The sequence below is a fragment of the Rhyacophila brunnea genome, unplaced genomic scaffold (assembly GCF_057557595.1).
Source record: "Rhyacophila brunnea isolate RB1 unplaced genomic scaffold, BYU_Rbru_1.0 scaffold_1, whole genome shotgun sequence".
Lineage (NCBI taxonomy): Eukaryota > Metazoa > Arthropoda > Insecta > Trichoptera > Rhyacophilidae > Rhyacophila > Rhyacophila brunnea.
In genome coordinates, this window is record NW_028232751.1 from 43,009,276 (window position 1) to 43,036,577 (window position 27,302).

At 31.9% G+C, this 27,302-nt stretch overlaps 1 protein-coding gene across 2 annotated transcripts in view; it reads right to left on the reverse strand.

Annotated features, from left to right (window-relative positions):
* Positions 1-27,302, reverse strand: part of LOC147079807 (homeobox protein caupolican-like) — a 263,779-nt gene that overhangs the window by 22,035 nt on the left and 214,442 nt on the right. For both annotated transcript variants that reach the window (XM_085944413.1, XM_085944401.1), the window contains exon 4: positions 6,112-6,431. In XM_085944413.1, the coding sequence (XP_085800539.1) occupies positions 6,112-6,431 (320 nt within the window). The remainder of the gene's footprint in view (positions 1-6,111; positions 6,432-27,302) is intronic.

A 27,302-nucleotide genomic window follows, 5' to 3' on the forward strand; every position in this document is an offset into this window, starting at 1 on the left:
ACAGACCATATCGTCATAGTGATAAATCATTTTTTTATATATATAAAACTACCACACGTTGTTGGTAGATGTATATCATGCGAGTGTCGAGCACTAGGCCTGCTCGCCCGACTTTCCCCTATCCATCTTTCCCGGCGTGAGTGGAAACTCGCTCATACAACCGATTCAAATCACAGCGCACTTCATGAAAGATTAGCTACTGACTATTTTATAATTTACATATAACCTTATAATACATCGTTATATTCATCTCATTATAACCTCTTATAAAAAAAATATTTTACCGACCACTAAAATAGGTGTTCTTTTTATAATAATAATTATTAAGATATTCAATAAATACATGTAAATTACTCAAATCTGTGGACCTGCCTACTTGAGTGCGTGCAAACAATCAAGAGAGTGCCCATGATAAATTGAATGCCACACATAAAATCAAGTTAAAACCTTAATAACATTTAAGAATTGAAACAATATAGGTACATATATATACCTAGTGCATACCTTTGCGTATACATGCAACATAAAATTAGAGGGAACATTTTTGTCCATGTCCGTAAATGGCGTAAATAGATAGGTACCTATGTGTAAGTAGGTATATTATTGAGATGAAATTCATGTATAAATAAACTAATTTATTTTATTGTGTTAACTGTAAATTCTTGGTGTAACTGCATTGTATTGTTGATTAATTTAACAAACGCTTTTTTTGTACTTATTCCACTTTTATTATTTAATAAAACACTTAAAAATTATTTAAAAATAGGTTAGTAAGTAGTCACTTGTATTTGTCGTACCCATCAAATATCTGACAAAAATGACAGCGAAAAACGTTATCATCTGATATGTGACACAAATCAATATAAAATTAACGTTTTTATTGACTGTAATAAAATTGGAACATTTCGGTCTGCAATCCATGAACAACGCATCATTTTTTTAAATCTTAATACCACAATGGCATCTTTTCCGATACGACAGCCCTCGGTGAACTGTGATATTGTAAAATGTAATACGTACAATTTGTATGCGTAAGCTAGACCAGCTATTTAGAAAAAAGTCATAATCACAACATTCTCTTAAAACCACAATAGTCGCTCGGTCAAGTTGTTGTAATAAATTGTAAGATAACATTATTGGAATAATAAAATCATTTATTTTAATTAATAAGTGTAATAGCTCACTCGGCATGTGTCATTGTATATATTCTACGCGTTGTAGATATACTCCGGTAGCTTTTAGTTATCCCTTTCCCTAGGGCAGTGGATGGAAACCCCAATACTAAAGGTTTGACGTACAACTCTCCGCAATGGGACTACGCCCAAAACTATAGAAAATATTGAACGACTCACTAGTGGGTTAATAAAAAGCATTTTATTTTACAGATACAAACAAAAAACATAGAAACATTCATGATTTTGGGATGAAAAGGGTAAAATATTATATTTTGTTGTTGGTAGGGGAAATATTAACGATTTCCAGGTTTTTTTTTATTCTACTGTCAAAGTTATTACCGGAAAATAATGTTAATAATAATCAGTTTTGAATAAAAATCTAATTTTTTATTTCCTTAATTTTAATGTTACCAACTACTTTTTAAATTACGTGTATTATTTATCCAAAAACTATTGCATTAAATATTAATACTATCGACCGAGGGGAGGGTACTTGACGGAATTTGAATTTAAATTATAATGGATTTAATATTTGTAGGTACAATTCCGTTTGAGTCGTTTTTTGCAATTCGGATTTTGCCTTTCGGCATCTTCAGGCACTATGCGCACTCAACAATGAGAAATACGCACTGACAACAAATACAGTTAATTCTAACATATATAATAAATTAAGACAATAAAGTAGGTAAAGCTTATCACCCACCTAACTAAAGCATCACAATGAAAAATATAATGTGCAAGGAAATATTAGGATATAATTTTGCTCATAGTTTGCGTGGGACACGGATATTAAGTAAAATCTCTAATAAAAAGAAAATTATTGTGGTATTAAATGTAGCATTAATCAATATGGTTATAACTTTCAATAAATGCTTTGTAGAAAGACATTTAATTTATTAATAGAAAAGAACTTGAAACACACATAATTTAACGAAAGCTTCCACCCCTTTGAATATGACACTCTCAATTGATTAAGAATCAAATCAGGACAAATTATTGAAGCATATACCTAATTGTATATATATTATATATATTGTAATTGATACTAGTTTATGTATTTTTTTTTCTTATGTAAATTTTCTGTTTTAATATGTACCTACCTACTGTAAAAAAAACTATTATTAATACATAGCATATTATAGCATAATTAATACGTAGCAAAGTAATTTGAATAAAAAGTATACCAAAGTTATCATTGTTTCATTGGAAACCATTAATTTATTGTGTTTCAAAATAACTGAGTATTGCCAACATTTAATTGTACAGGTATATTACGGATGACGAAGGAAATGTTAACTCTATCAGTTATCGTGGCATTTAAGTAGGCACTTGAAAGATTTAATAATGACGTAAACCGATACCGCATCTAACCAAATGTCGTCGGTTTCCACTGGCTGGCAGCGCGGGTTTTCCCGGCACAAATCTAGTCTCCCCTCACGCATTCCTGCGTGCTACACAGACGTCAATATTAAGAGCTTCCACCCCCTGACACGGCCTCCTTCCCCCCGGTGGAGTCGCGCGCTGGCGTGCTGCCCCTCCGGCTGCACATTGGTTGCCGGCTGACAAGTCTGGCGGGGAAGCCCTCGGGAAAACAATCGACACTGCCTGCGCAGTATTATTGTATTATCTTCTTAATTACTTATGAGTTTTAGAATTACATCTCTGTTTCTTTCACCCCTGCTCTACTCCCTGCGATGTTATTTTGCGTTCTTGATATTTTGGAATTATTTGCATGGTTAAATATTTAGCATCATTTGGACTATAGTATATTGTACATTATTTTAATACTAAAAATACAATTTAACGACACAAACAAATAAATAGAATAAGCCATATAAACTATTTATATTATGATATTTAAACGCATTTACAAAACGAATAAAGCATGGTTAAGTTGATAAACTGTTATAACCCTTAATATAAAAATACATAAAAATACTCCATAAATTACCATCGAAGATCATAGATATGTATGATATAATAATCTGATAGAAGATTATAATATGGAGTGGAGGTTGTATTAACTTTTTTTTGTTTTTACGAGAAATACTTGCTCAACCTAATGGGTCAATACTCTAGGTCCAAACACACACTGAAAACTTTGTTGTTGACAGACCCAGGATTCGAACCCGAGACACACGACACTGTAGGCTGACGCGTTATCCATTCGGATAACGTTTAAAATCAACTAAACTATTAACTATTTAAATTGGATTTTTTAAATCCAAAATATGAATCCAAAACATCTAATCTATTGAATTCCACTTTACAACAATATACCTAATAATGGTATTTATAATTTGTATATTTTTTTTAAATCGATAACAATTTATATCAAAGCTATAACATAATATACTATAGACAGTGTTTTTGTTTGTAGTGTAATTGTTGTAGGAGAACCCAAATTTAAAACTACCTTTCGTCTTATATTATGTCAAACAATCCAATAAATTAAATTTTGGGTTCTCCTACAACAATTTCACTACAGTCAAAAACAGTATTTTTTTACCTAATAAAAAGCTAGCTATCGACTCAATAAAAACTAAATTTCTGAAATGACAAAACTCGATTTTAGAATGATTATTGACTTGCTTAATACTCTGTAGCAATCAATAAATATATAGAAAATAAATCGTTTAATAGGTATTCATCAAAATCTTTCTACTATTACCGTATTTATTAAAATATTGAATTTATTCGTATGTACCTACCTACCTAATAAGAACTTTTTTACTACCATCGATGTCATGGTTATGATGAGAATATTGTATTGATAATAATTGCTTATACATATTTTGTATACAATATAGTAAACTATGTACGATAAATGAACTTCGTTGGTTGATTATTTAATACGTATAAATTAATATGCGAAAGAAATTCACAATTTGACACCGCGGCCTGACTATAACGATTGATACTAACACACTTTAAATTTTGTCAATTAATACTTAATTTTTTTAGAATATATTATTATCTAATAATATAGAGACCGCATATGGGTTGCTAGGTATTGTTTATTTGTATATTGTTAAATTATAGACGTTAAACCATGACATATCGCGAAGAGTTGAGGCTTTCGAGATATGGCTGTATAAACGCTTTCTCAATTTTTTTAGGACGCACTGGATGACAAAATTGTTGATATTTTCAATCGAATGGAAACAACTAGAAAACTTCAGTATTTCGGCCACATTATGACCATCATCTAAGGAAATATGAATGGTAAACCTAGGAGAGGACGGCGTTTCATGGCTTAAAAACCTCCGTAATTTGTACGAATGCAGCTCCGTCGAACTGTTTAGAGTACCAGATGATAAAACAAAGATTGCCTTAATGGGGATGGCATGACAAAAAAGGAGATTATACGTAAATCAATAATGTTGGCTGTTATACAAACTTGTAGTTTTATTAACTTTTTTGGTTATACGCTAAGAGCGGAATGTAAATCTTATTTATTTCCCGTTTGTCGCACTCTCGTTTTATTTTATATATTTTTGATTAAGTGAGCGGTGAATACGAAAGCGAAATAAACATAATGTGAAGTGGGGGGTAGGAGGGTTGTGCAGACGCTCGTGTGGCGTCGCAGCGGGTCGGCGTCGGGGCTCGTGCGGCGCTCATTCCTGCGCGTCCGCCGCACTTTCCCTTTTCAGATTTCACCCCCACGCGGGCTACATAATAAATGGCGTAAGAATACGAGTATATCTGCACAAATAATAAAGAGATGGGCGATATGCGAATCGGAGGGAGCAACTTCCCGCGCTTTTCCTCTCCTCCGGATATCCGGAGGAGAGGAAAGCGGTTACGCTCGGTTTCCCTCCCGTTCTCGTTCCGAGATAATTCACTTACTGAATTATTCTCCAATAAAACTAAAGTGGGATTTAAAAGATTGGCCATTTAGGTAGTTGGTTAAGGCCGGGGTGGATCGGTCGGTCTCTGGTTTGGGTATTAGAGGCAGACTGCTGTTTGGTTTTCCGCTGAGTGTTCAGTAAATAAGCAAGAGTGAGTCGGCGCTATTGTGCTCTCCCAAATGAGCAAATGTTTTGCCTGCTGAGTAATGTTACAGTCATTTCACTATACGAAATTATATAGGTATTATGTTTTAGTATAACATACATATGGACGATGATATACCTACGTAGATATAACAACTATAATTTTGTTTTACTTAATATACTTTATATTTAGACGGGTTACATGAAAATCTACCTACATCCATATTTTTAACGAATTATTTAAATGTTTACTATAGTAAAGATAACAAAGATTAACTCAGTAATTATTGTATACTTAAATAGAAGTTATGTCAAGTAAGTACCTACCTAGGTACCTCCTCTAATAAGTCGTTATTATTTGTACTGACATTTTTTTTATCGAAGACTGATAACGATTTATCATCATTTATTGAAAATACATAACATGTAAGTCAATTAATTAAGTCAAGTAATTAGAACACACGCCCGGCAAATGAAAGATGTGTTTGAATCTCACTCAGTCCAATATAAGTACTTAAATTTTAATAGTTCTAATTATTTTTATCCGTAGTTTGAACCGTATTATCGATAAATCTCTTGATATTTTTGTATCTCTTTATTTCTGACTTCAAAAAAATATTTAAACAATAAAATCTTGGTTATAGTGCTCCCTTCACAAGCGGATTAGTAAAATAAGTATTTATATTAAAAAAATATTTGTATACCTTTAAGCGTTCCTGAAAAAAAAATTATTAACATAAAATCGCGTCAACATTGCATAATCAACATTAAATTTATGTTATATTAATAATATGCAATTCAGCCAGCGAGCGCTAACATATCGCATTGCTTTGCAATAATAATATAAATGTATGTTTACACAACAATCACACGCAACATACACAAGCAAGATCGCAACAATTGCACAGGAAAAATAATTAAAAAAAAAAACATTACGATACCTTTATGCCCCTTCATCTTATCCTCGATCAGGTCGTCCTTGTCCTTCTCGTCGTCGGAGACCATGGCCTCGTCGTCGTCATCCGTTTTATTCTTCGGCTCCCACGTCATCTTGTTTTCCTTCTTGAGTCTCCTGCGCGCGTTGGCGAACCACGTGGAGACCTGCGTTAGCGTCATCTTGGTGATGATGGCCAGCATGATCTTCTCGCCTTTCGTCGGGTAGGGGTTCTTCTTGTGCTCGTTCAGCCATGCCTTCAGAGTCGCGGTCGACTCCCTTGTGGCATTCTTCCTCCGAGCAGCCAAGTCATATCCTGCGCCGTATCTGTCGACAAATTCATTGTTAGAACATTCATCAACTGTTTGTCTCCGTGTTTGGTTTGTTTGGAATAACCGAGGCACTTGCTAAATGTACCGTCGCCACTCTTGATGATGTAACAATACATTTATACGATTTGATCAAACATGACGATATTGAGCTTGCAATTTCTAGTATCTAGGGAACGTTTTGTGATCTAAACCATTACCTACAACCAAAAACATAATACTTAACCTTACCCAATCAGAATTCTAATTGTATATTTATAGACATTGCTAACTACTCTAGTTTTTGTTTGAAATAACGGTCGCTTTTCTTATTTCTGTTAAATTATACGTATAATAAATATCACATTTTGATTCGACCTAATAATTATATATAACGCATGTGCAAACAATTCCTAATATTGGTATGTATTCCATTTATTTAGACTCGAATTCAATTAAGTGACTACAATTTTATAAATCTAACCTTACCTATGTCATATGTATTAACATACATAACGAATCATTGCGTATACGTATAAATGTAGTACATTATATTATTGAAGTGAATAAAATAATAATTATTATTATTCCATCGTTCTTCAAAATCGATTCTCAAATCAGTGTGTATTTAGATGTAAGGTAGACACACAAAGGGTTGACCTGAACGTTGAATGTCTTATTTAAAACTATTTCTCGTAAATAGTTAATTAAAGTATTTGTACATTAAGGGAAGTCCATAATATATGTCTTTGATTGAGGAACATGATTATTTATATACTTATGAACATTTTATATTTTTGGTAATAGAAAATGTCAAGTGCGTTAATAACATCAATGATAAAAAAATATCTCTCAATGGCAATATTTTTTAGTCATAATTCTGTACCTAATGAAAATATGTTTTTCTTACTTTTAATTACAATTTCAATTTATCTACCGAGGATTTTTAACAAGCCTATAAATAAAAATCAATAAACCTTTAAGTACATAATATACCTGGGGCTTAAAGCTTTACATATATAAAATGACAGATTGCAATAGTATTGTAGTTTGTTCATCTATGATATAACCACAATACGAACATTTTAAATGAAATGTATCAGCGTTATTATTTTTCTGATAAACAAAATGTGTTTGTAACAAAGACGACTATATTCAGGTCGTGGCACTGAATTACGAATTACTATAGGTACTAGTGCTAGTTATCGATTATCTCCGAATTCTTATATAATAGAATATTTATAACATACTGAAAGACGTTTCATCCATTTTATAGGCAAAACTGAAGAAAGATCTATCTCAGGGGGGGGCAAACTTTTTGGATGGAGGGCCAAATTCAAGAATTAAAAATGAGCGGCGGGCCGCAAGTAAAATACCATTTTTAGATATACACTATTTATTATCACGAAAAATAAACATTACAAAAAATTAATGAGAAGAATGAAACTGATGTACATTTTTTAACATTTTTTTTAAATTCAGGTGTTAATTTTGTAGTTGATATTCTCAAAGCTGCTTCTAAATGGGATGGGCATCGGAGATATTTGATCGTAAAGAATTTTTATTGAGGTTCATGATCGAAAATTTTTGTTCACATATATAGGTTGATCCAAAAATAGCGAACATTTTCTTTCACAATCTTTAAGTTGGTCGAAATTGTCTGAATTAAGGGCATTGTAAAATTTGGAGATTTATTCACGACGATGCAATTCTCTTAAATCAGTGTCACACTGCAGATCAATAATCTCAAGTTGTAGCTCTGTCGGCACACTATCAATATCTATTGAAATCGATGTTCAACGTAGAAAATAGTGGTTACATAGTGTGAGACGAGACGCAAGGAAGACGTACTGAGATAATACATTTACGAAACAAGAAATTCTTCAAATTTTAATATATTGTCAATATTTTTTAAAAAATATATAAAAAAAGTTATTCGTAATCAGAAGTACAATTAATGATGGCGGGCCGCAAAAAAACACCCGGCGGGCCACATGCGGCCCGCGGGCCGCAGTTTACCCCCCCCCTGATCTATCTGAAACATGTTTTTTCTTCAAAGTCTATGATCAAAATTTTTGCTATTGTGTGATATCACCCTGTCAGAAGCGGGACCCAAGGATAGCCTTATGTTAATAAATGCTTCAAAAACGAACACGGGTGTAAACGAAAACGGATTATATTTAAAAAAAAAAAAAAATAACAGATATTTTAAAATTTTATCCAACCGTTGCGATAAAATATTTTTCTGAGCGACTTTTTATGAATGGTTTCGTTGTAATTTACCATGTTATTTAAATAGGACAACAAGCAGGTTAAATTAATGTGATGTTTTTTTTTATAAATATATTTTTTACATACGCGCGCACTGAAACAGCATGAATAATTAATTGTATTAACAAATCATCACACAAGAGCCTATTAATTATCAAAAAAAAGGCTGCAAAATATGAAGCGTAGGTAATAAATAGTTGACATTTCATTCATAAAGACAGTTCGCTACACAAAGCAATATTTTAACAAGTACCTAATTAATATGCAATGGTAAATGTATGCACAAGCTAGAAAATATATAATACAGTTTTAAAAAAAATCACGCAATTAAAAACCTTTTCAATTATTATTGTCATCCTCATCAATCATCATAGACCAGACCGTGATACATAATAAGTATGCACGTGACAAATGAACAGTAGGTATGTAGGTATATAAAACTGTGTAAAAGTTATACACAGAGTTTGAACATCATTTAGTAAGTAAGTAGTTATTTTTTTAGCCGTGCTCTTTACATTACACGATATGTACATTAATACCACGGAACTCTGAAATAATTAACGTGTGTGGAGTAACAGGCAACCGATCTCAAGTGTGAAATAATATGGGATAAACTTAAACACGTGTCAAGAATACGCTTGTCCGTCGTGCTGACAACTGCTCTCGGTTTATGCACTGACGCTCATTCAATATTGGTATATTTGAAGGTTACAACACACACTATTGCACGTCTATAATGTATAGCCCACCGAAATTTCATTTATTAATCTATTCTGTGATTAATACCCTTAAAAAAACAATGAATATTTTGGGTACATAGAGGCTTCGGGCGCTGACTGATTTTAAACTCTCATATGACCTACAATTAATCCAGCCAATTTGTAATAGTTAATGCAAACATATTTTTTTTATAATTAAAATTTAAGATGTTAATTTTATTGCACAACGAGATTAATGTAAGCACGGATCTGTTTGTCTAATTAATTCGTATTTTACGACAGGTTTGGAGGCCCACTTTTGAAGGTTCGTATAATCTATCCCACATGAATAAAATTTAAAAAAAATATTGTATCTATTACTTAAATCAGTCGCATTTATCGATAAACCTAGGTCGTGTTACAGTTTACGTTTAGAACGACATACTTCAATTAAAATACATTATTTTGGTACCAATCTGTTAGTTCTTCATCAGTATAATTTAATAACGATCAGAACCGGTTTCATCCGCTTAGAATGAAATTATGCATTAATTGTGAACTGACGTATTTTCAATTAATTTTTGACTAGTCGAATTCGAAATAAATTATATTTATATATCTATTGGTCGTAGGTATATATGTTAATATATATTTATTTAGAGCATCGATAGACAGAGACATGATAGCCTATGCATAAACCTTCGCCGATTCCCGATAATGAATATTGTACAGAAAAAAGATAAAACTTACAAAAATACAATTTGTAGATACCGATGCGTTTATTTCTGTTATAAAGACGACACGGCGCCAAGTCGTAGAATAAACTTGGCATTGAATGAGTTTAAATTGCAAAATACCTAACTACGAAATAAGCGTACAGCGTCATGAGATAAGTGGTTTTCCAACGGGCGGCCGTGTAGACGCTCCAGCAAGACGATCGCATCGGTCACGACGGTCGCTGGGAAACGTCCGACCTGTAACTACTACACTGTACAATGTACACACTCCACAATGTATATAGCGGTACAACTCACATAACACATTTTGTGGGGATTTCGCGACTCACAGACTTTCGAAAGCACAGTAAATGTTTGCCAAGAAGGAGTAATGCAATTAACAAAATATGACACTCAATCGTTTTTTAATACTATGAAGTACATTCTTTATACCATCATAAATCGTCAGGTGTTCGAATTTAGAACTAAGTTCATCACAGTATAAAAAGTATCGAATGATATGCCAAATGTTAGCATGTGGCGCCTTCACTCGGCGGACAACTTACCAATAACAATAATTATCATACGTTGATATAACTATAGGATTTACAATTATATCGAGCCAGACTCTTGGTCATAATTTACTAAGCATCATTTATTTCAGGATTAAACTAAGTAGGTACACTCCCACTCCTGAAAACTGTGAGGCCCGATTTTAGTGTGTACGCGAGCCCCCTAAATATATATATATATATATATATACACCTATATATTTTTTATCCAAAAACGTTTGAGAAGGGTTTGTTAAAACTAATTTTTAAAAGATTGTTTCCAATCTTCAGTATTTATACCTATATTATAACAATTAATCTGACATTTTAAAAGGGAAATTACCTATTATTATTATTCAAAATTTAAACTTCTAGTATCTTAAGTAATACTTAGTTAACAGATAAAATTGCAAGACAGCAAAATAATTACGAATCCTTTCGTATACAAATAGAATTTTATACTGCATCTTCCATGATGCCAATGAGCTTATTTAAATATTTTTTCAAGACGGTTCTAAGATTCTATTTCACAACATCCTCTCGTCTTAAATGTTATTTACTTACTCAAAGATTTGATTGAAATTTAAAACCAAGTTAATTACTTATATTGTTTCAGTTTTTTCACTTAGGATAATAAGCTCCCTAGCAGGATACCCGATTAGATACTATAATTTTACAGATAATTTAGACAGCTTACAATATGAAACACATAAGCATTGGAATAAATTATCAAACGAATATAGCTATAGATACCACTTGAGGAATACCATGAAATCATGTACCTATTTTGAATAAAAAAGAAGACAGGAAGAATTCCGAATGATCTATAAGTAGTCCAGTTCTCATTATTATTTTAAATATATATAAAATATTAAAATAATTGTTACAAATGAATGATAAATTACCCATTTCAATTCAATTTGAATATCACAAAACATAAATGCTACACTGACAACTGTTATCGCTAGAAAAGCTAGCGACGATAATATATTCGGCAAAATGCATACCTACGTACAATTTACCTGCACAAGTTTATCAATTTTCCGGAATTTTAATCTACCATAAAATATATTAACACCGCATGTATTTTGATCCAACATTATCGCACTTACAATAATAATTTAGAACAGGAGTGACGAAAGAAAAAATAGATATTAGGTAACAGTCCTACACTAAAAATCTATAAGTACCTATATAATTTGAAAGTAGTTTAATTACTTATTAGAATTATGTATTCTATATTTGAGTTTTGAAGTTAAAATGAAATTATAAAATTGCGAATTACATTTTGACTTATGTGACGAAAATAGTTTGCCATGACTGCAGTACAGAGGATCACGATGTGTAATATGCAACATTGTAAGCAGGTATGTGAAGATTTCAGTTAAGGTAAGTAGTTGTTACATATCATAAAGTCACTATTTTATTATTATGTATTAGTACCTCTACCTACCTACAGTAATACATGGCAAATTATAATAATGCTCTACAACTTACTATATAATATAATACATTATAATATAACGATTGGGGTACGTACTAACTAACCTCATTTTTACACCGTCATTATTAATATTAAAACAATGGTAATTTAATTAGGTACACGTAGATTTTACACTTTGGCTGGATGATGTTTCCATATGTTTCATTATGGAAGTGCGTAATATCAGTAATATATGCCTATCTAGTATTTTTGACCATTTTCTACAATATCACTTTGAAAAATATTATACCTATATAATATTTTGTACGACGGTACCACTGACATTAATATGGACGAAGCATCTAGACAAAAAAAATTACACTCACTTTTTTGTTGGGTCTGCCGAATGGCATAATCTGTTCTAACGCCATTACAATAAAGGTGATATTGCTATAAATTGGACGGTACAATGAAACATGCCGACCTACTTTGAAGTTTCGCTTCATTATGATAAATTTAATATACTTACGTGGTTTTCATGATATATAAATGATACATATTTAAAAATAATGATGGTTCGGTCTTTTCAGTTGCCTGCCAATTTGAAATAAATATTGTCGACCGTCTATCGTTTGCCTGACGTTATTAGGTATAATGTCAATGTTTTGGTTCCGGTACAAGTCGAGTACGACTCGTGATCAAACCGGCCAATCGATGTATATATGTATACATACATTGGTCGAATATAACGAATTTAAGTTTCATTATTTATGTAATAATTAATATAATGGGATGATAGAGCGAATCAGTCGAAACATTCTTGTGGTTTTGGACAGATGCGGTGGATAACTTTATGAAGTGTGCTCTAAATAAAAATTGTAGGTAATGCGAGATGAATTGAAAATAATTAAAAATTAATAGTCTTAGTAAACTATCAAACCATTAAACTATTTAAAATTTTAAAACATCCTCAAACGAAACTACAAGAGAGATTTTGCGTGCAGGACAAAAAAAGTATAGTGCTTCGACTGATTCGGTTAAATTATGAGAGGACAAAAGTATAGCTGTATGCTCTATGAAAAGCATCACATTTCATTGCTTAAGAATCTGCGTGAGTGGGATAAGTGGATTTCCACAGAACTGTCATGGGTAGCAAACAAAAGACAAGGATTGCTCTGATGGTGGCTGACCTTCGATAAGGGATGACACAAGAAGAAGTAGTAACAAGTAACCAATTTTCAGTTTTATTTTCAAATATATATTTAATTAAATGAGCTTATCTACAAAGTATTCCATTATAATTGATTTTACAAACAAAATAATTAAGGGAGTAAGTAGAGGAAACGCAAAAATAACTAAAGTAGTTCGCAGAAAATAGTATTGCAATTCCAGAACTCATAATTTCTTCGTGGCTTTTCAATTGCATGTTTTCAGATAGACGAATCTCGTAATAAATTGAAAACGAAACTCGACTCTCGAGTCAAGTAGGTACCTAAGTAGGTAATATGTAGGTACCTATGCATAATAAGTATGAGAGTTTCGAGCAATGTTTTGCTTTAGAGCATCGTGACTTTGCAAATAAGAATTATTATCTGTTTAACATATGAATTAGCCACACTGGCACCGGTCTCTGCATTATTGAGAGAGGTACACATATTTACTGAGGTGGGGTGGAAGATATTGTTATAAACCTCAGAAGACCCAGAGGCAAATTATTAACTTAAAAACAACACATAATAATATTCACAAATTGGATTATATCCGGTAATCGGCATGGCTCCCTTAATAGACTTTCGGCGTAAACTGAATCTTTGTAGGTATTTGTGTTATACTTTTTGAACTAGCGTGTAGGTACGTGGTAGAACTCGATTAAAATTATTTTAAAACAGCCATATAGTTAATTTTATAAGACATTTTATGATAATGACAAATGTTTCGGTATAAACCCATGCTCAGAACGATGCAACTGTAACTTAAGTTAATAAGTTAAATATCAAAATAAGCACGGTTAATTATTTTTCCCGGTTTAAATATCTTACTAGTATGGATATGAAAGGTTATATTTTTATTTTATATCTACTTTTATAGCCTGAAATATCTATCAACATTAATCATTAAGCATTCAATCTTATTTGTATTTTTTATTTTTTATTAACTATTTCTTTTATTCCACGAATAATTCACAAGATTTAAGAATGTACCATTCCAATTATTGAACATACATAATTTTGAAAACAGCCATGAGAAAATATAGCCAATAGAAAAAATCCATCTACTAGTCTACCGTAACTCAATTTAGAGAGCGCTTATGAGCAGTCTGATAGTTAAAATTTGTCTCAATTAAGCATGGCATTTGTAGCATAGTGGTAATGCACAGGGCACAAAACCCAAGAGACGTAGATTCTAATCTAACTAAAAGCCTACCGTTACTTAATTTAGAGAGCGCCTATGAACAGGAATTAATAAGGCCAATAGTTAAAATTTGTTGCAATTAAGCATGGCATTTGTAGCATAGTGGCAATGCACAAGGCGCCAAACCCAAGAGACATAGGATTGATTCCTACCTGGTGTCTTACTTTTTTCGAAAAATATTTTTTCTATTGGCTATATTTTCTCATGAGTGTTTTCAAAATTAGGTATGTTTTATTTGTATTTAACTAAATAGTTGTATAGTTCTTCTAACTTAGTTTATAACAAATTCAACGTCAATATTATAAATAATTATTATAATTGCATAAAATACACTGCCCACAGTAGCCGTGCGGCTTAAGCATTGGACTATAACGCCGTGGATCCCAGGTTCGAGTCCTGGGTTTGGTAAGTACACATATTGTTTTTCAATTTGTGGGTGTCAGGGTATGGACCTAATAGTTTGAGCAAGTGGCTGACATCCATTTCTCGTAAAAAATAAAATCTGTCAATACAAACCTCTACTCTATGGAGGCCCATATGATCATATTAGGATCGAACATGGTCGAAAGAAAAGAAGAATAAAATACACTTAAACTAGAAAGGAGATTCATTTTAAAATTATTATATCACTTTAATGATAATAAATTGGTAACAATAATTATTGGGAATAAAAGTGGACTTAATTATAAATATTTAAGACTTGTATGAAAACGATTATCAACGGAGATGAATATGTTAGGCAAACGTTTACAAATAGCTTGAAGCGAATTCATTTACTTTCAACGACCGTATCAACATGGGTTTTCTTTGCAATTCATGCCGTAGTTAATGTCGATTTTTTTTTCTTTCATTTACCTTATTTCGTACCCAATAATCTTCCATAATGTGTTGGCAATCACATAAATTTTACAAGAAAATTGATTTTCGTTCGTGAGTAAGTTACAAGACACAGCTCACGTGAATGAATTTATGCTCATTGATTCAATAATAACATGTTGGTACCTAGGTATATACTCTCAAGTCTCAAGACATTACACTCCCGGACAGAATTGTCATTATTGATCGTAATCCAATTGTCAAAACGTAATTAATAACTGTAGTATATTAATAATTAATGTCAAATTAAACTTTTGATAACTAAATTTATTTATTTATCGACGCAGAGGGGTCGTTAATTATTTTTTAGATTTTTGAAGCCGTTCTATGAAAAAAGTTGAAGAAGCACTGGATTAGAGTCTTCTTTATGATTTCGAATAGTTAGACTTTACAGTCAATTTAAATGAGTTACTTTTTTCTGAATTATAACACAACCATAAAATAAATTAAAAATATTGAAAGACATTGTCGCGGTGAATTAACTGCACGGTCAATTTTTCGTGAACCTTCTTAAATAATTAAAGCATCATATGGATGAGAGTTTTATTTATGAAACATTTGTAATTAAGTCCGCATTAATTATGTTTTGTGGCTATAACGTAAAAGTATTTGTTTCACATTAATATCTAGAATTTTTACACATCGCACTTAATAATAATAATTATTAACCCTGTCATTTTAAGCGTACATATATTTTATTTGTTTAAGTAGATCTGATCTTTGATAAAAAGAAAAATGGCGTCATTAAAACTGGTGTGAACTCTGCTTAATTATCGTAAGTCCATCTGATAAAAGTTTTCGTGGTAGACGTAAAGCACAATGAACTTATTATTTGGTCATTATGTAAGATTAAAAATACATACGAAACCTTTGTTTAATAGCCATAGTATTTGTTCGCCTGCTAGTAAATCGTTGTGTAATACAATTATTTGGTTTATATTTTTTACGAGATACTGAGAGCTTTTAAACAATAATTTTCAGTGGCAAAATAAATCATTTTTTCCTCAATTGTATTACTTAATCCAAATTATATTATAAACCAAAATAATACAAAGAGAACATAAAAAGCGTATTATTCAATTTGAACTTACTACTTTAAAGTTACCAAAAAATACGGTGACTTTACAATCCGATATGAACTTTCCCAAAGAGATTATTCAACAGATTTGTAAAGATAAATTAATAGATGTTGCCCTAATGACCAATCTAATATGCCCAATGCTCTGAATACCTACCTACAATCACACATGAAAAAATAACATGTGAATTTTATCAGACGCTGATTCGAACCCACGACTACACTTCATAACCATACATTTTACCTCTCGTCAGTGACGAAAGGTGGAGGTAGACTGTTAAGATCCGATATAAATAATGCACAATAAATTTTGTCATTCAAACGTATTTGTTTTCATTGAACTAAGGCAATAATGTGTAGATAATGTTTGTTAGTTTTTAAAATTCAATTAAACCCTGCCTAATCCATGCCATTCATTTATCCATTCATTTATCCCCATTTTTCTCCAATGCCTCTCGTACCTACATCACGGGTGTTATAGTATGAAAAGTTTGTATATAATTAATAATTAATCATTAATCAATATAGTAAAGTCTTATTTTATTATTAGTGTTAAAGTTTCTATTTAGCGTGGTCGTGGCGATTTACTGAAGGAAATGTCGCTGCAGGAACGTAATAGTTTCCCTACTACTATCCTGATTAAAAAAATACCTACAAATCAAATTTTTAAATGACGTAGTGAGCACTAGGTAGGTCTAGGTATACAGTGAAAATAACAAAGTACAGTATTAATTTTATTTTAATTAATACTTATCAAATACTGTAATTTTAATTCAGGAAATGATACAACAATATTATACAAATTTAATATTGTACTTTTATTGTTAAAGCACTTAAATTTTTATATGCTGTACTTGTTATTTTTTGTGTTGTAACAAAAAAGATCTTGCGATAAAAATTATTTCTTTTCTATTTGAGTATTTGATTCGAAAACATAATAATATTTTTTAATGTTATTGTGTTGGCTCCCATTTTAATGTTGAATTTACTGTGTGTTATATTTATTTCTCTTACATTATCACAGAGTATTATTATTAAAAATTCATATATTATAATCAAAAGCCGTATCAAGAATATATTATTCATATTGGGTACTAGGCGGTTACGCCATTTTTTCCACGTAACGAGGTGTGTAATTTACTCAAGTTTATTTTTTCAATTCAATATTGTAGGCTATAAACACCAATATTATACGAGCATAACTGTAACATAAAATAAATACAGATACCTACTACATAAATAAGATATAATTAATCACCAAATAGCAGTGGCTAAGGGTGGAGGTAGGCTGTTAGGATCCGACATAAATAGTGCATACTAAACTTTGTCAGTCATAGGTACATATTTATTTTTATTGAACTAAGATTACAATTTACGGATGTGGCAGGGTTTAATTATTTTTTTTAAATTAACCAACATCATAAAACAAATATGTAGGTATAACTGCGAAAGTTTAGTAGGTATGCTCTATTTATGTCGGATCTTAACAGTCTATCTGCACCCTTCACCACTGTCAAATAGTAAGTATTTTATAATATATGTTACTATAACAAAAATATCTCGGTATTTATCCAAACCCTTCTAACTCGATACAAGAAAAGTTTAATGGAAACGGGGAATATAGGGAACATCTAGTAAACAAATAATTTATTTGTAAAATATATTTTTTTTCTTTTTCAATGAAATTTACGTAGGCGGGTACTTCATTAACATGGTCGCCATTGTCCGGAGGTACTTATTCCAACTGTACTCTCACTTCCTCAATTATTGCTGTATTATGATTATTTGAGTAGATTTAAAAAATATATATTCATTTTACTATATAATGTACACCACCTATACTTATATTGAATAGTATATACTATAACAATATAATATATGAATGACATAGTAGTATTATATAAGTATATATAAGTATAAAAAATATTGTACAAATCTACATAGGACAGAATTAGTTAGCTAATAATAACATTACGTAGTAGTAAAAAGCTTTTTAACTTTGAAGAAAAATAAAACTTTCGTTTAGGTGCATAATATACCTAATATTTATATAAATAACTACTATAAAAAATACCAGGTGGCAGTGCCACCTGTCAAATTCTAGGATATGGTGGTATGTTAACACTGCACTGTATCTGTCAAACCGTTATGAGAGTATTTTATAATTTGTTTTCATTCACGAGCCGATTGGAATAAACGATCTCTATATTTACGGGTCAGTTTATTTTTAAAATTTAGAATTTTCGTCCGCCTTTTCTCCCCGTCTTGCTCTCCCGTACACATTTACATTTATGTTTTCTTTCATGCGTTACAAATAAATCGAGACAAATATATATTAAGGTAATTGCAGACTGTAATATGAAAAGGAATTTTGAAAAATTCAAAGTTTATCTTGTTAAAAGAGAGTTAATTTAATTATATGGTTAGAATCACAACAAGATAATATTTTTCATAAAAAGAAAACCAAATACAACACCGAGTCTGAAAATAGACAGTCGAAAATAAAACTCGTTTGCGGAAAATTTATTTAAAAAAAAACGGGAAAAGATCTGAACAAAGAATGTAAGGAGAGAGAGAATGAAACAAAGAAAAGTCGAAAACATTTTTACAGTGTGTAGTGGGTGCGCTCTAAGGAAATCCCTCGGAGACCGAATAAAACTACAGCCAGGGAACGGCAGGAGAAAGTTTCGAGTATGAAGCTTATAAAATCAAACAAAAACTGTGATTGGATTACGATAAGGAGAAGTAAAACTGATACATTGGCGTTCGTGTTTCTAACGGGGGAGGAGTGCAGTGCAATTTGTATAACGTGAGCAATGAATTAATTTTATCAATGCCACAGAGTAATAATTATATCTTTATATCCTTTACCTCATAACTGACGACGATGGTGAAGGCGCCAAGTCTTCTGGAAACGGCGGCGCGCGCGTAATTTGTTCGAACACTACGCCCGCCTAATCAAAATACAACTTACTCAAATAGCAAAAGGAAGCGCCGGGTCGGGTCGTGGTCGATTTCCAGATAGAAAAATAAAAATAAATGCCACCGATCTACTTTCTGAGATAACGAAGGACAAAAATGACCAGTGTGAGTATGCTTTGAACTTTCATTCCACTGTCACGAATTGAACAAATAAGTTTAAGTATCGTAATAATATGTAAGTAACGAAATTACAACATGAGATTAATGACATTTAAATGGATAACGTTAATATTAACTATTATTAAAATACGGCCAATCATTAAAATTAAAACTACATTACTAACCGATCCAGTGCATGGATTTACCAATGCAAGATCAGACAAATTGATTAAATAAATATGTTTAAAAGCAGCAGATCACCGGCACTGCAAATTACAGGTCTGAGACTAAAATAGATATCCATTTGGTTGTCTGACGATGATGACATTAATTAGTATCATAAGAATCTATACTTAACTAACGCTGGAGAAATACAGTACTTTATTAATGTACTACTAAATGCTAGAACCCACTGGATCGATGCAATAGTTAAGTTATACGTAACTATACGTGTCATCATAACGCACAGATCCAAGAGGAATATAATCAACTTAGAGAGGTCGTCATTCAACAATGGATAGATGCAAGCTAATTATAATAATATCGTAGGTAGGTTATTGAATTGGGAAATATTATGTCGACTGAACAATTATTATTTAAACTGTAGGAAGAAGCTATCTGTAATGTTCTGTGTTTATTTGTTAATCATTAAAAAATGGTATCGCAACACTCGACCGAATGCTTAAATAATTCCTTAAATTTAATTAAAAATATTAAAAACTCAGTAAGTTACCGTCGGCATTTTCATTATGATGAAGAAGTAGGTAAATACCTGTAAGTTTGCGGATAATTTCAATAGATATAAGTAGGTTGTTAATCGTATTTATTTAGTATAAATATTAATAATTATTAAAATTTACACCACTATCACAAATATTTTAATTTTACCATGCTGTCGATACATTGATAATTAATTAATGTTTAAAATACCATCCATCGGTCACGTCTCCCGAGTCGCGTCATAAAACAGAGTTCGTAAATTTAATATAGCCAATGTAACACGACAAAAGAGTGGGTGTTGAAAATATTGAAGAAAAAATAACTTTGATCAGGGATGACTCGTTTTTTATGATTTAATGGTCGCTTGATTGATCGATCATGTCCCATCATCGGTGTTATTTTAAAACCAACAACGACCATAAAAAATATGTAGATATCCACGCCTGTTTGATAACATTATAGTGAATTACAATAATATTAATCCGTTAATTATAAAGGAGCGGTTTATTTACAGTGCCATGCAATAGGGGGGAAATAAACTAGTTACGGAAAATAAAAAATAAAGTGACAAGTAGGCACTGTTACCAGAATACAGGTAATATTTTTCGGTATCATACATATTCGTGTCCAAAAATGTATACGTATACAGCTGGCCGTATAGCAATGGGATAAAATTCATGTCTACATAAAAACACTTAGAAGAACGTAATACAAACTAATGGAATACAAGGAAAAGACAGAAGAAAATGAAATACATACAATCTGATATTAATTGATATCAACCAATATCAAAATAATGTTATTATTGAATCCAATAAAATTGAAATATTACTGTCTGAAAGGAACCACAATTCAGAACGAAAAATTGCACGTAGGTATGCAGTTCGCCGTATCACAGTACACCGTGAGCCGTTGTATCGGAAACAAATCGCTGTAGATTGAGAAGAAATTCATATTTAAATAAAACACTTAAAAATACGTTATAAAACCATCAGAATACAAGAGAAAGACGTAAGAAAATAGGTAGGTATGTAAATTAGAAAAACAAGTAGGTATATCGTATATATTTATAAGTAGATAGGTAATTCTGAACGATTCAAAAGTTGGTTAGCAAGTAGGTTCTCGTGAAATGCTCCATAAACAACGTGTCATTTTTTAATCTCAAGTCTTTGCGGCAATCTGTTTGCGGTACAACATCTCATGGTGAACCGTAATACGTTGAACTGCATACTTACATGTAACCTTAAATCAGTACATTTCAGTAAAGCCAAAAGATTGAGAATTTAACAACTCTATAATAGGTACGTCGATTCGATTCTCCTTTTTTATCAATTGTATATTTAGGTACATTTGTATTACGGTTATTATCCAAAGTCTTTTTATTTGGGTACATAATTTTCCTACCCCCACACTAATTATAAATATTGTAGAATGGGCAAAAACTTCGTTTAAAAACCATGGCAATGGAGATCTACTACATAATTATTAGTTGAGTAAATAATCTATCCTATAGAATATAATTAATTATAAGTGTGGGTTATGGGTAGTTGAGCACGACATGTGTCGCTATGTAGCATGAAGAAAAGACAGTCCCTGATTTTTTTTCATTTATTGGATCTATCAGCAAATGATCCGGAAGATAGATCTAAAAGCTCCTGGATCGATTCGATAGTTGAGATCTGCGGAAATACGTGCCTACGTAATAACACAAGAGTAAATGCAGCTTGGGGAGGTAGTCATTCAAAAGTGGATAAGTTATATTTTAAAATTAAAAACTACATCATATTATCTCTATATACCTTGCAGGTATTATAATAGCAGGTACTTATCGTATTTTTCCACAATTTTTGCTTACACAAACAGTTCAATGTGTCATCCATCTGTCACTTACGATTTCATAATATTGAAATCCAAGCCATTGTTTCATTTAAAATAGATTTTTTTTTTCATAATAATGAAAACAAATTCAACATTGGGACATTGCTATTTTCCGAATTTATTGAGAAGGCAAATGGCTCGCGACATGTAGGAAAATTCTTAGTTCAATAAAGGTTTTCATTAAAAGAAAGTCAGGTAGTTGGGTTTTATGAGAATTATAATAATAGTGAAAAAATAAATGCATGAAAATAAAAATAAACAAGTAAATAATTGCTACCTCCATAAATATTTGCAACCAATCATTGTCATCTTCACATTTAACTTTATAGTCCCAGTCAATAATAGGTCCTTAATCAATTTTACTTCAATGATATTTCTGTTTTAACAATATTATACCTACCTGTAATACGTGTTCACCCTAATTTTATATAAATTTAGGACAGTTTCATTCACTTAACAATATTGATATTAATATACACTCTTACAGCTATTTATTTAATGAATACGTGAAAGCCATATTAATTCAATTACAGAGTTTTACAGAATAAATATAACATTCTTTACGTTATATAATTATATACAATAGTGTAAATAATAATTAGATGAAAATAATGTAATGTGGCAGAAATGAATTAATGAAATTCTACATTCACTGTATTACGAGTCTCCCGAGTTTTTCGCCATTAAAAACAATATAAGATTTTCCTCTCCCAACGTGACGTCATCGTGAAAATCTCGCGATCAGCGTTTTTCCGTTTCCCGGTAAAAAGTTAACAAGAGAAAGGTGGTCATAGGAGACCAATAAAATAAAATAACGTCGAATGCGGAAAAATAAGCCCGGAAAAGCTTGCAGACTACACAAATCGCAGATTCTTATGCAATATAAGCGTATTTTTCAATCTGTCCGTATGACATATGGAAAAGATTTTTCTACTTCCGTAATATACATTATTATATGCAAAAATTGTGTAAGTATGACAATGTTTACGTTTTATTTTTTATGGTTGTTTACATGGTCTCCACTAGGGGGGGGGGGCTGACAGGGCCTAGGGGCCCGGCATGGCCGGTCGATCAGATATGTGAGATAAACACATCACAAATTTGCTCTATAGTAAAAAAGGGAATATTAACAATTAAAAAATGACGTTGTAAGATGCATTTTTTATTATTTTGTGTTGATACTAATTGACAATTCCATAATTCAAGTACCTAGATGTACCTACTAAAACTTCAAAAAAACGCTAAAAATAAACTGAAACCTAGTTGTGCATCACACATGCCATTAAACTTAGCGATAGGTAGAAGGGCCTGCCAAAGATTCTGGCTGGGTGACCTGCTTTAGGATGTGGGGCCATTGGTTTGTACGTTGGTGTCTGTAAATTATTACAATAAAACTACTTGTACGAAGAAAAATTAAAAATGACAGAGAAACGTTTAATGCGAATAAAATTGTTACTGATCACCACTTTTCTCAGGTGGCAATTTATACAAATTTAAAAAATATATAATGTCATCCAAAATGGTAAAATAGATTTATTTATTGTGCTGTCAATAAACACGAATAATTATGTTACACATTTAGCTGTTTCATATGATAAGTACCTACCTTTGCGAATTTGAAATGAATATAAAATTACTGCTAAAATCACAAAATATCACGGTCACTGTGATTTTTTCATTGAGGAACTTGATAGAGGAGGGGCCTAAGTAATTGCGGCGTTCTGCTGTGACAGTTTTTATCGTTGCGATTCTCCTCTCATTTTTAGCATTATTTCACTAAAAATCATTTCGATCCGACGACTACAGGTAAGTTAATATGCGAACGGACGCTTTTTTGTGTTAATTGAAATATTTATACATGTTTTACTAAAAAAATAACTTAATCACTTACGCCTCTCTTTTACTCGGCCTGTCAATTAATAACAAATATGATTGTCATCAGCACATCAAAATACATGCGTGTTTACACATCGTGACATTTTTTTTGGCACAAGGCTATAATATTACACTGTAATAATGTAATTGCACGTGGATCATATACCGTTCACGGTCGTATATTATATACGTATTGTACAATTTATTATTAATAACTATATTTTCCGTCTAGTCAAAAACACATCAACATATTATGAGACATACCTATCTACTCACAATAATTTGAATTTGATGTCATTATCTCTTTTGCGTACGTACCTAACTAAGTCGTTTTTTTTGTCGAAAATGAGACAAGTAATCTGGTGTTATTATTTTCGTTATGAATACCTTTAGATAAAGTAAGTCATTAAAAATATTTTAATTTGTATATTGTTTAAAATATAATTCTCTTAAAATTGAGCGAACATAATTTATCGTTGATTTACCCATTTCATTATAATAAATAAAAAGTCAAAAATTAGTCTAGAAGGTATGTCAATTTAAAGATATTTGGTTTATTTGTCTATTTAAGATAGACGAAAATACATAATAATATAGGTTAGTATACTATGACAACATCCTCTTGGCTACGTGTTAAAACTGTGAACTAACAAGCTCCTCACATTTCGTCGACAACAGCGCCTTCCTTCACGTAGCCAAGAAGATGTTGTCGTACAATATGTACCTAATGCATTTTCGGACAATTTGAAATTAAAAACGAAAGGGGCGGCATATAGAGGTTTCAATAAACTCTACAACTGACGTATTATTGTATATGTCAATTTATGTAGCGTAGACAATAACGCGAACAGGAAATGACAGTTGCAATTTGGACCAGCTTTGAAGGAGTAGAATTCACGAGTGCAGCTCCGCTCCGCATAATACCTTTCCTAAATTCAAAATTCAATCAAGTAAAAATGAACTATAACAAATGTGAGTTATATACTCTATGTCGCTTTATGTCAACTTTATGTCGACAATATAAAAACCACAAAATTGCCATGTGCGTATCATTTAACTGTACCCCGAAGTAGACCATAGCGTCACGCATTATATAATCAATGCAACCTTCTACATAAGATAATAGATGTGGTATCCTACCATCAAGGAACACTACATACGGCACCTATAGGCATTCTAAGTCTTCTTAAGGATGGCACTTTGCTTAGGGACGTCAGTGGATGTTATAGATTTCCCAGAGAATTCCTTCACTTGATTTTTATATTTGCACCTAACTGGAATATTTAAATGTTTTTTTTCTAGTAGATCGAAAATTACAGATGAATTTTAAAGGTTCAGAAAAAATCTCGCTTTCATTAACTATTTATATCATAAAAAAGAAAATATTACTTATCTACCTACCAACTAAATAGGAAGTTACTTATTATAAATAGGTATATTTTTAAAAAATATTTTTGACTGTGACGATAGTGTGATTTTAAAACTGAGACAAAGGTAAATCAAATACGAGTATAATGCTACGGTTGGCCTTTGTTGCTGTATGACGTCAAAACGAGGATCTCAACGCGGAATATTTATATTAACCCATCTGAAAGCCTTTAAAATGTGGATAAATCGAAGAATATCGTGTACCCATCCCATGGCCCCCACATCCTGAAGCGGGGCCCCCTACCTATCGCTAAGATTAAAGACACTCTGACGCTTTACAGTGGCGTTTTCTAAATGGTGTTCGAGGTCAATAAAATTCAATGTATTTTTAGAAAATTTTTAACACATCGAATTATGGGGTTATTGAGTATCAACACAAGACAACCAAAAATTATATCGGACAAACATATATTGAAAAATGGTAATAACGGTGAAGGTAATTAGCGCCGCAGGCGACTTTTTCACTATTAGAGCAAATTTAAGATGTATGTTTATCTCATTTATCTGGTTGACCCGCCACGCCGCCCTGTCAGCCCCGTCAGCCCCCCCCCCTTGTGGAGGCCATGACGCATCTGGACAAATAAAGAACTGATTTGAAAAAAAAAATCATCGCTGTAGTGAAACGGTATTGTCTATCATGGTCGTGGCTTGTGAATGGAAAACCATATTATTTAGGTAATTGATTCACAATATTAATATTTATCTCTAAATAAGTTACTGTAGTTACTCCTAGTTATCAATGGCGGGGTTTCCTTGACGCCATTAATCAAATCTTCAAAATTCTTAAAAATAACATTAAAGGAACCCATAATAATCACTCAAACAGATAGATGTGCTTATACATAAAAAAAATAACGAATAAAATTATTATGTGTCACCGCAGTATTCTTAATAATTATTATTTTACTTGAAGGATGTGATTTTAATTTTTTATTTTTCTATGGGGGTTTAAAATCAGTCCGATGCGTCTAGGGACGTAGAGCCCTAAACACGCCACTGCTAGTTTAATATTTAATATATTTATACTTGTCTATTTATTTTGTAAAACCACGTCATTGAGATTTTAACTTTTAGCTTATTATAATAAATTGAGACGGAATATACTAGTTTACTAGGCATCTACTTAATACGTCTTGATCAAACCATCATGAATGTTTTGTCTCGCTCTTATTTAGTTTTATTAAGAGAATTAGTTTATGCGTTATATTGTACGCAAGGTTTGAATACAATTTCTACACCATGCTAGTTACTCAATTAAGTACTCTATTGAATAGGTAAGTATAATAATTACTTATTTAGTCATTTACAAATTCATGGTTATTGTTTTCTAGGTATTAATAAATTCACTAAAAAATCATTCGGCCGATTTTTAAGTTATTTCTGGTGTTACGTTTATTAACGTATGGGCGCTCTGTACATATCTAGTAGGTGTATACTTAACACGGCTAGCGCTAGATGGTAGACGCGTTGTAAGTGCGAGGTCGGTATACAGAGAGTGCTGTAGTTGTACAATGTACACCAATCGAAATGAAGGTAGCTGGGGGAGCGGAGGGAAGCGACTTTCCCGCCAATCGATACGTCCTGCCAGCCATTTTGCCTCTCCGCATTTCCCTCTCCCTCTAGCGCGCGTCCTCTTTCTTAACCGCGGCTTCCCGTTGCAGAAAGACGCGGTTAAACTTCTTTATTCTCCGTTCGTCTATCCGTTTCGGTTTCGCTGTTACAATAAGCAGACGCGAATCTAGGATATACTTCACCTAATAATTACACAGTTACTTATTCTAAAAAAATCGGTGTGTGTACTTATGTACGCGCGTTAGAAGATACTTATTTGGCGTAACAAAACAAATAAGCCATTACCTTAGTCTATTAATATTACAGTGGAT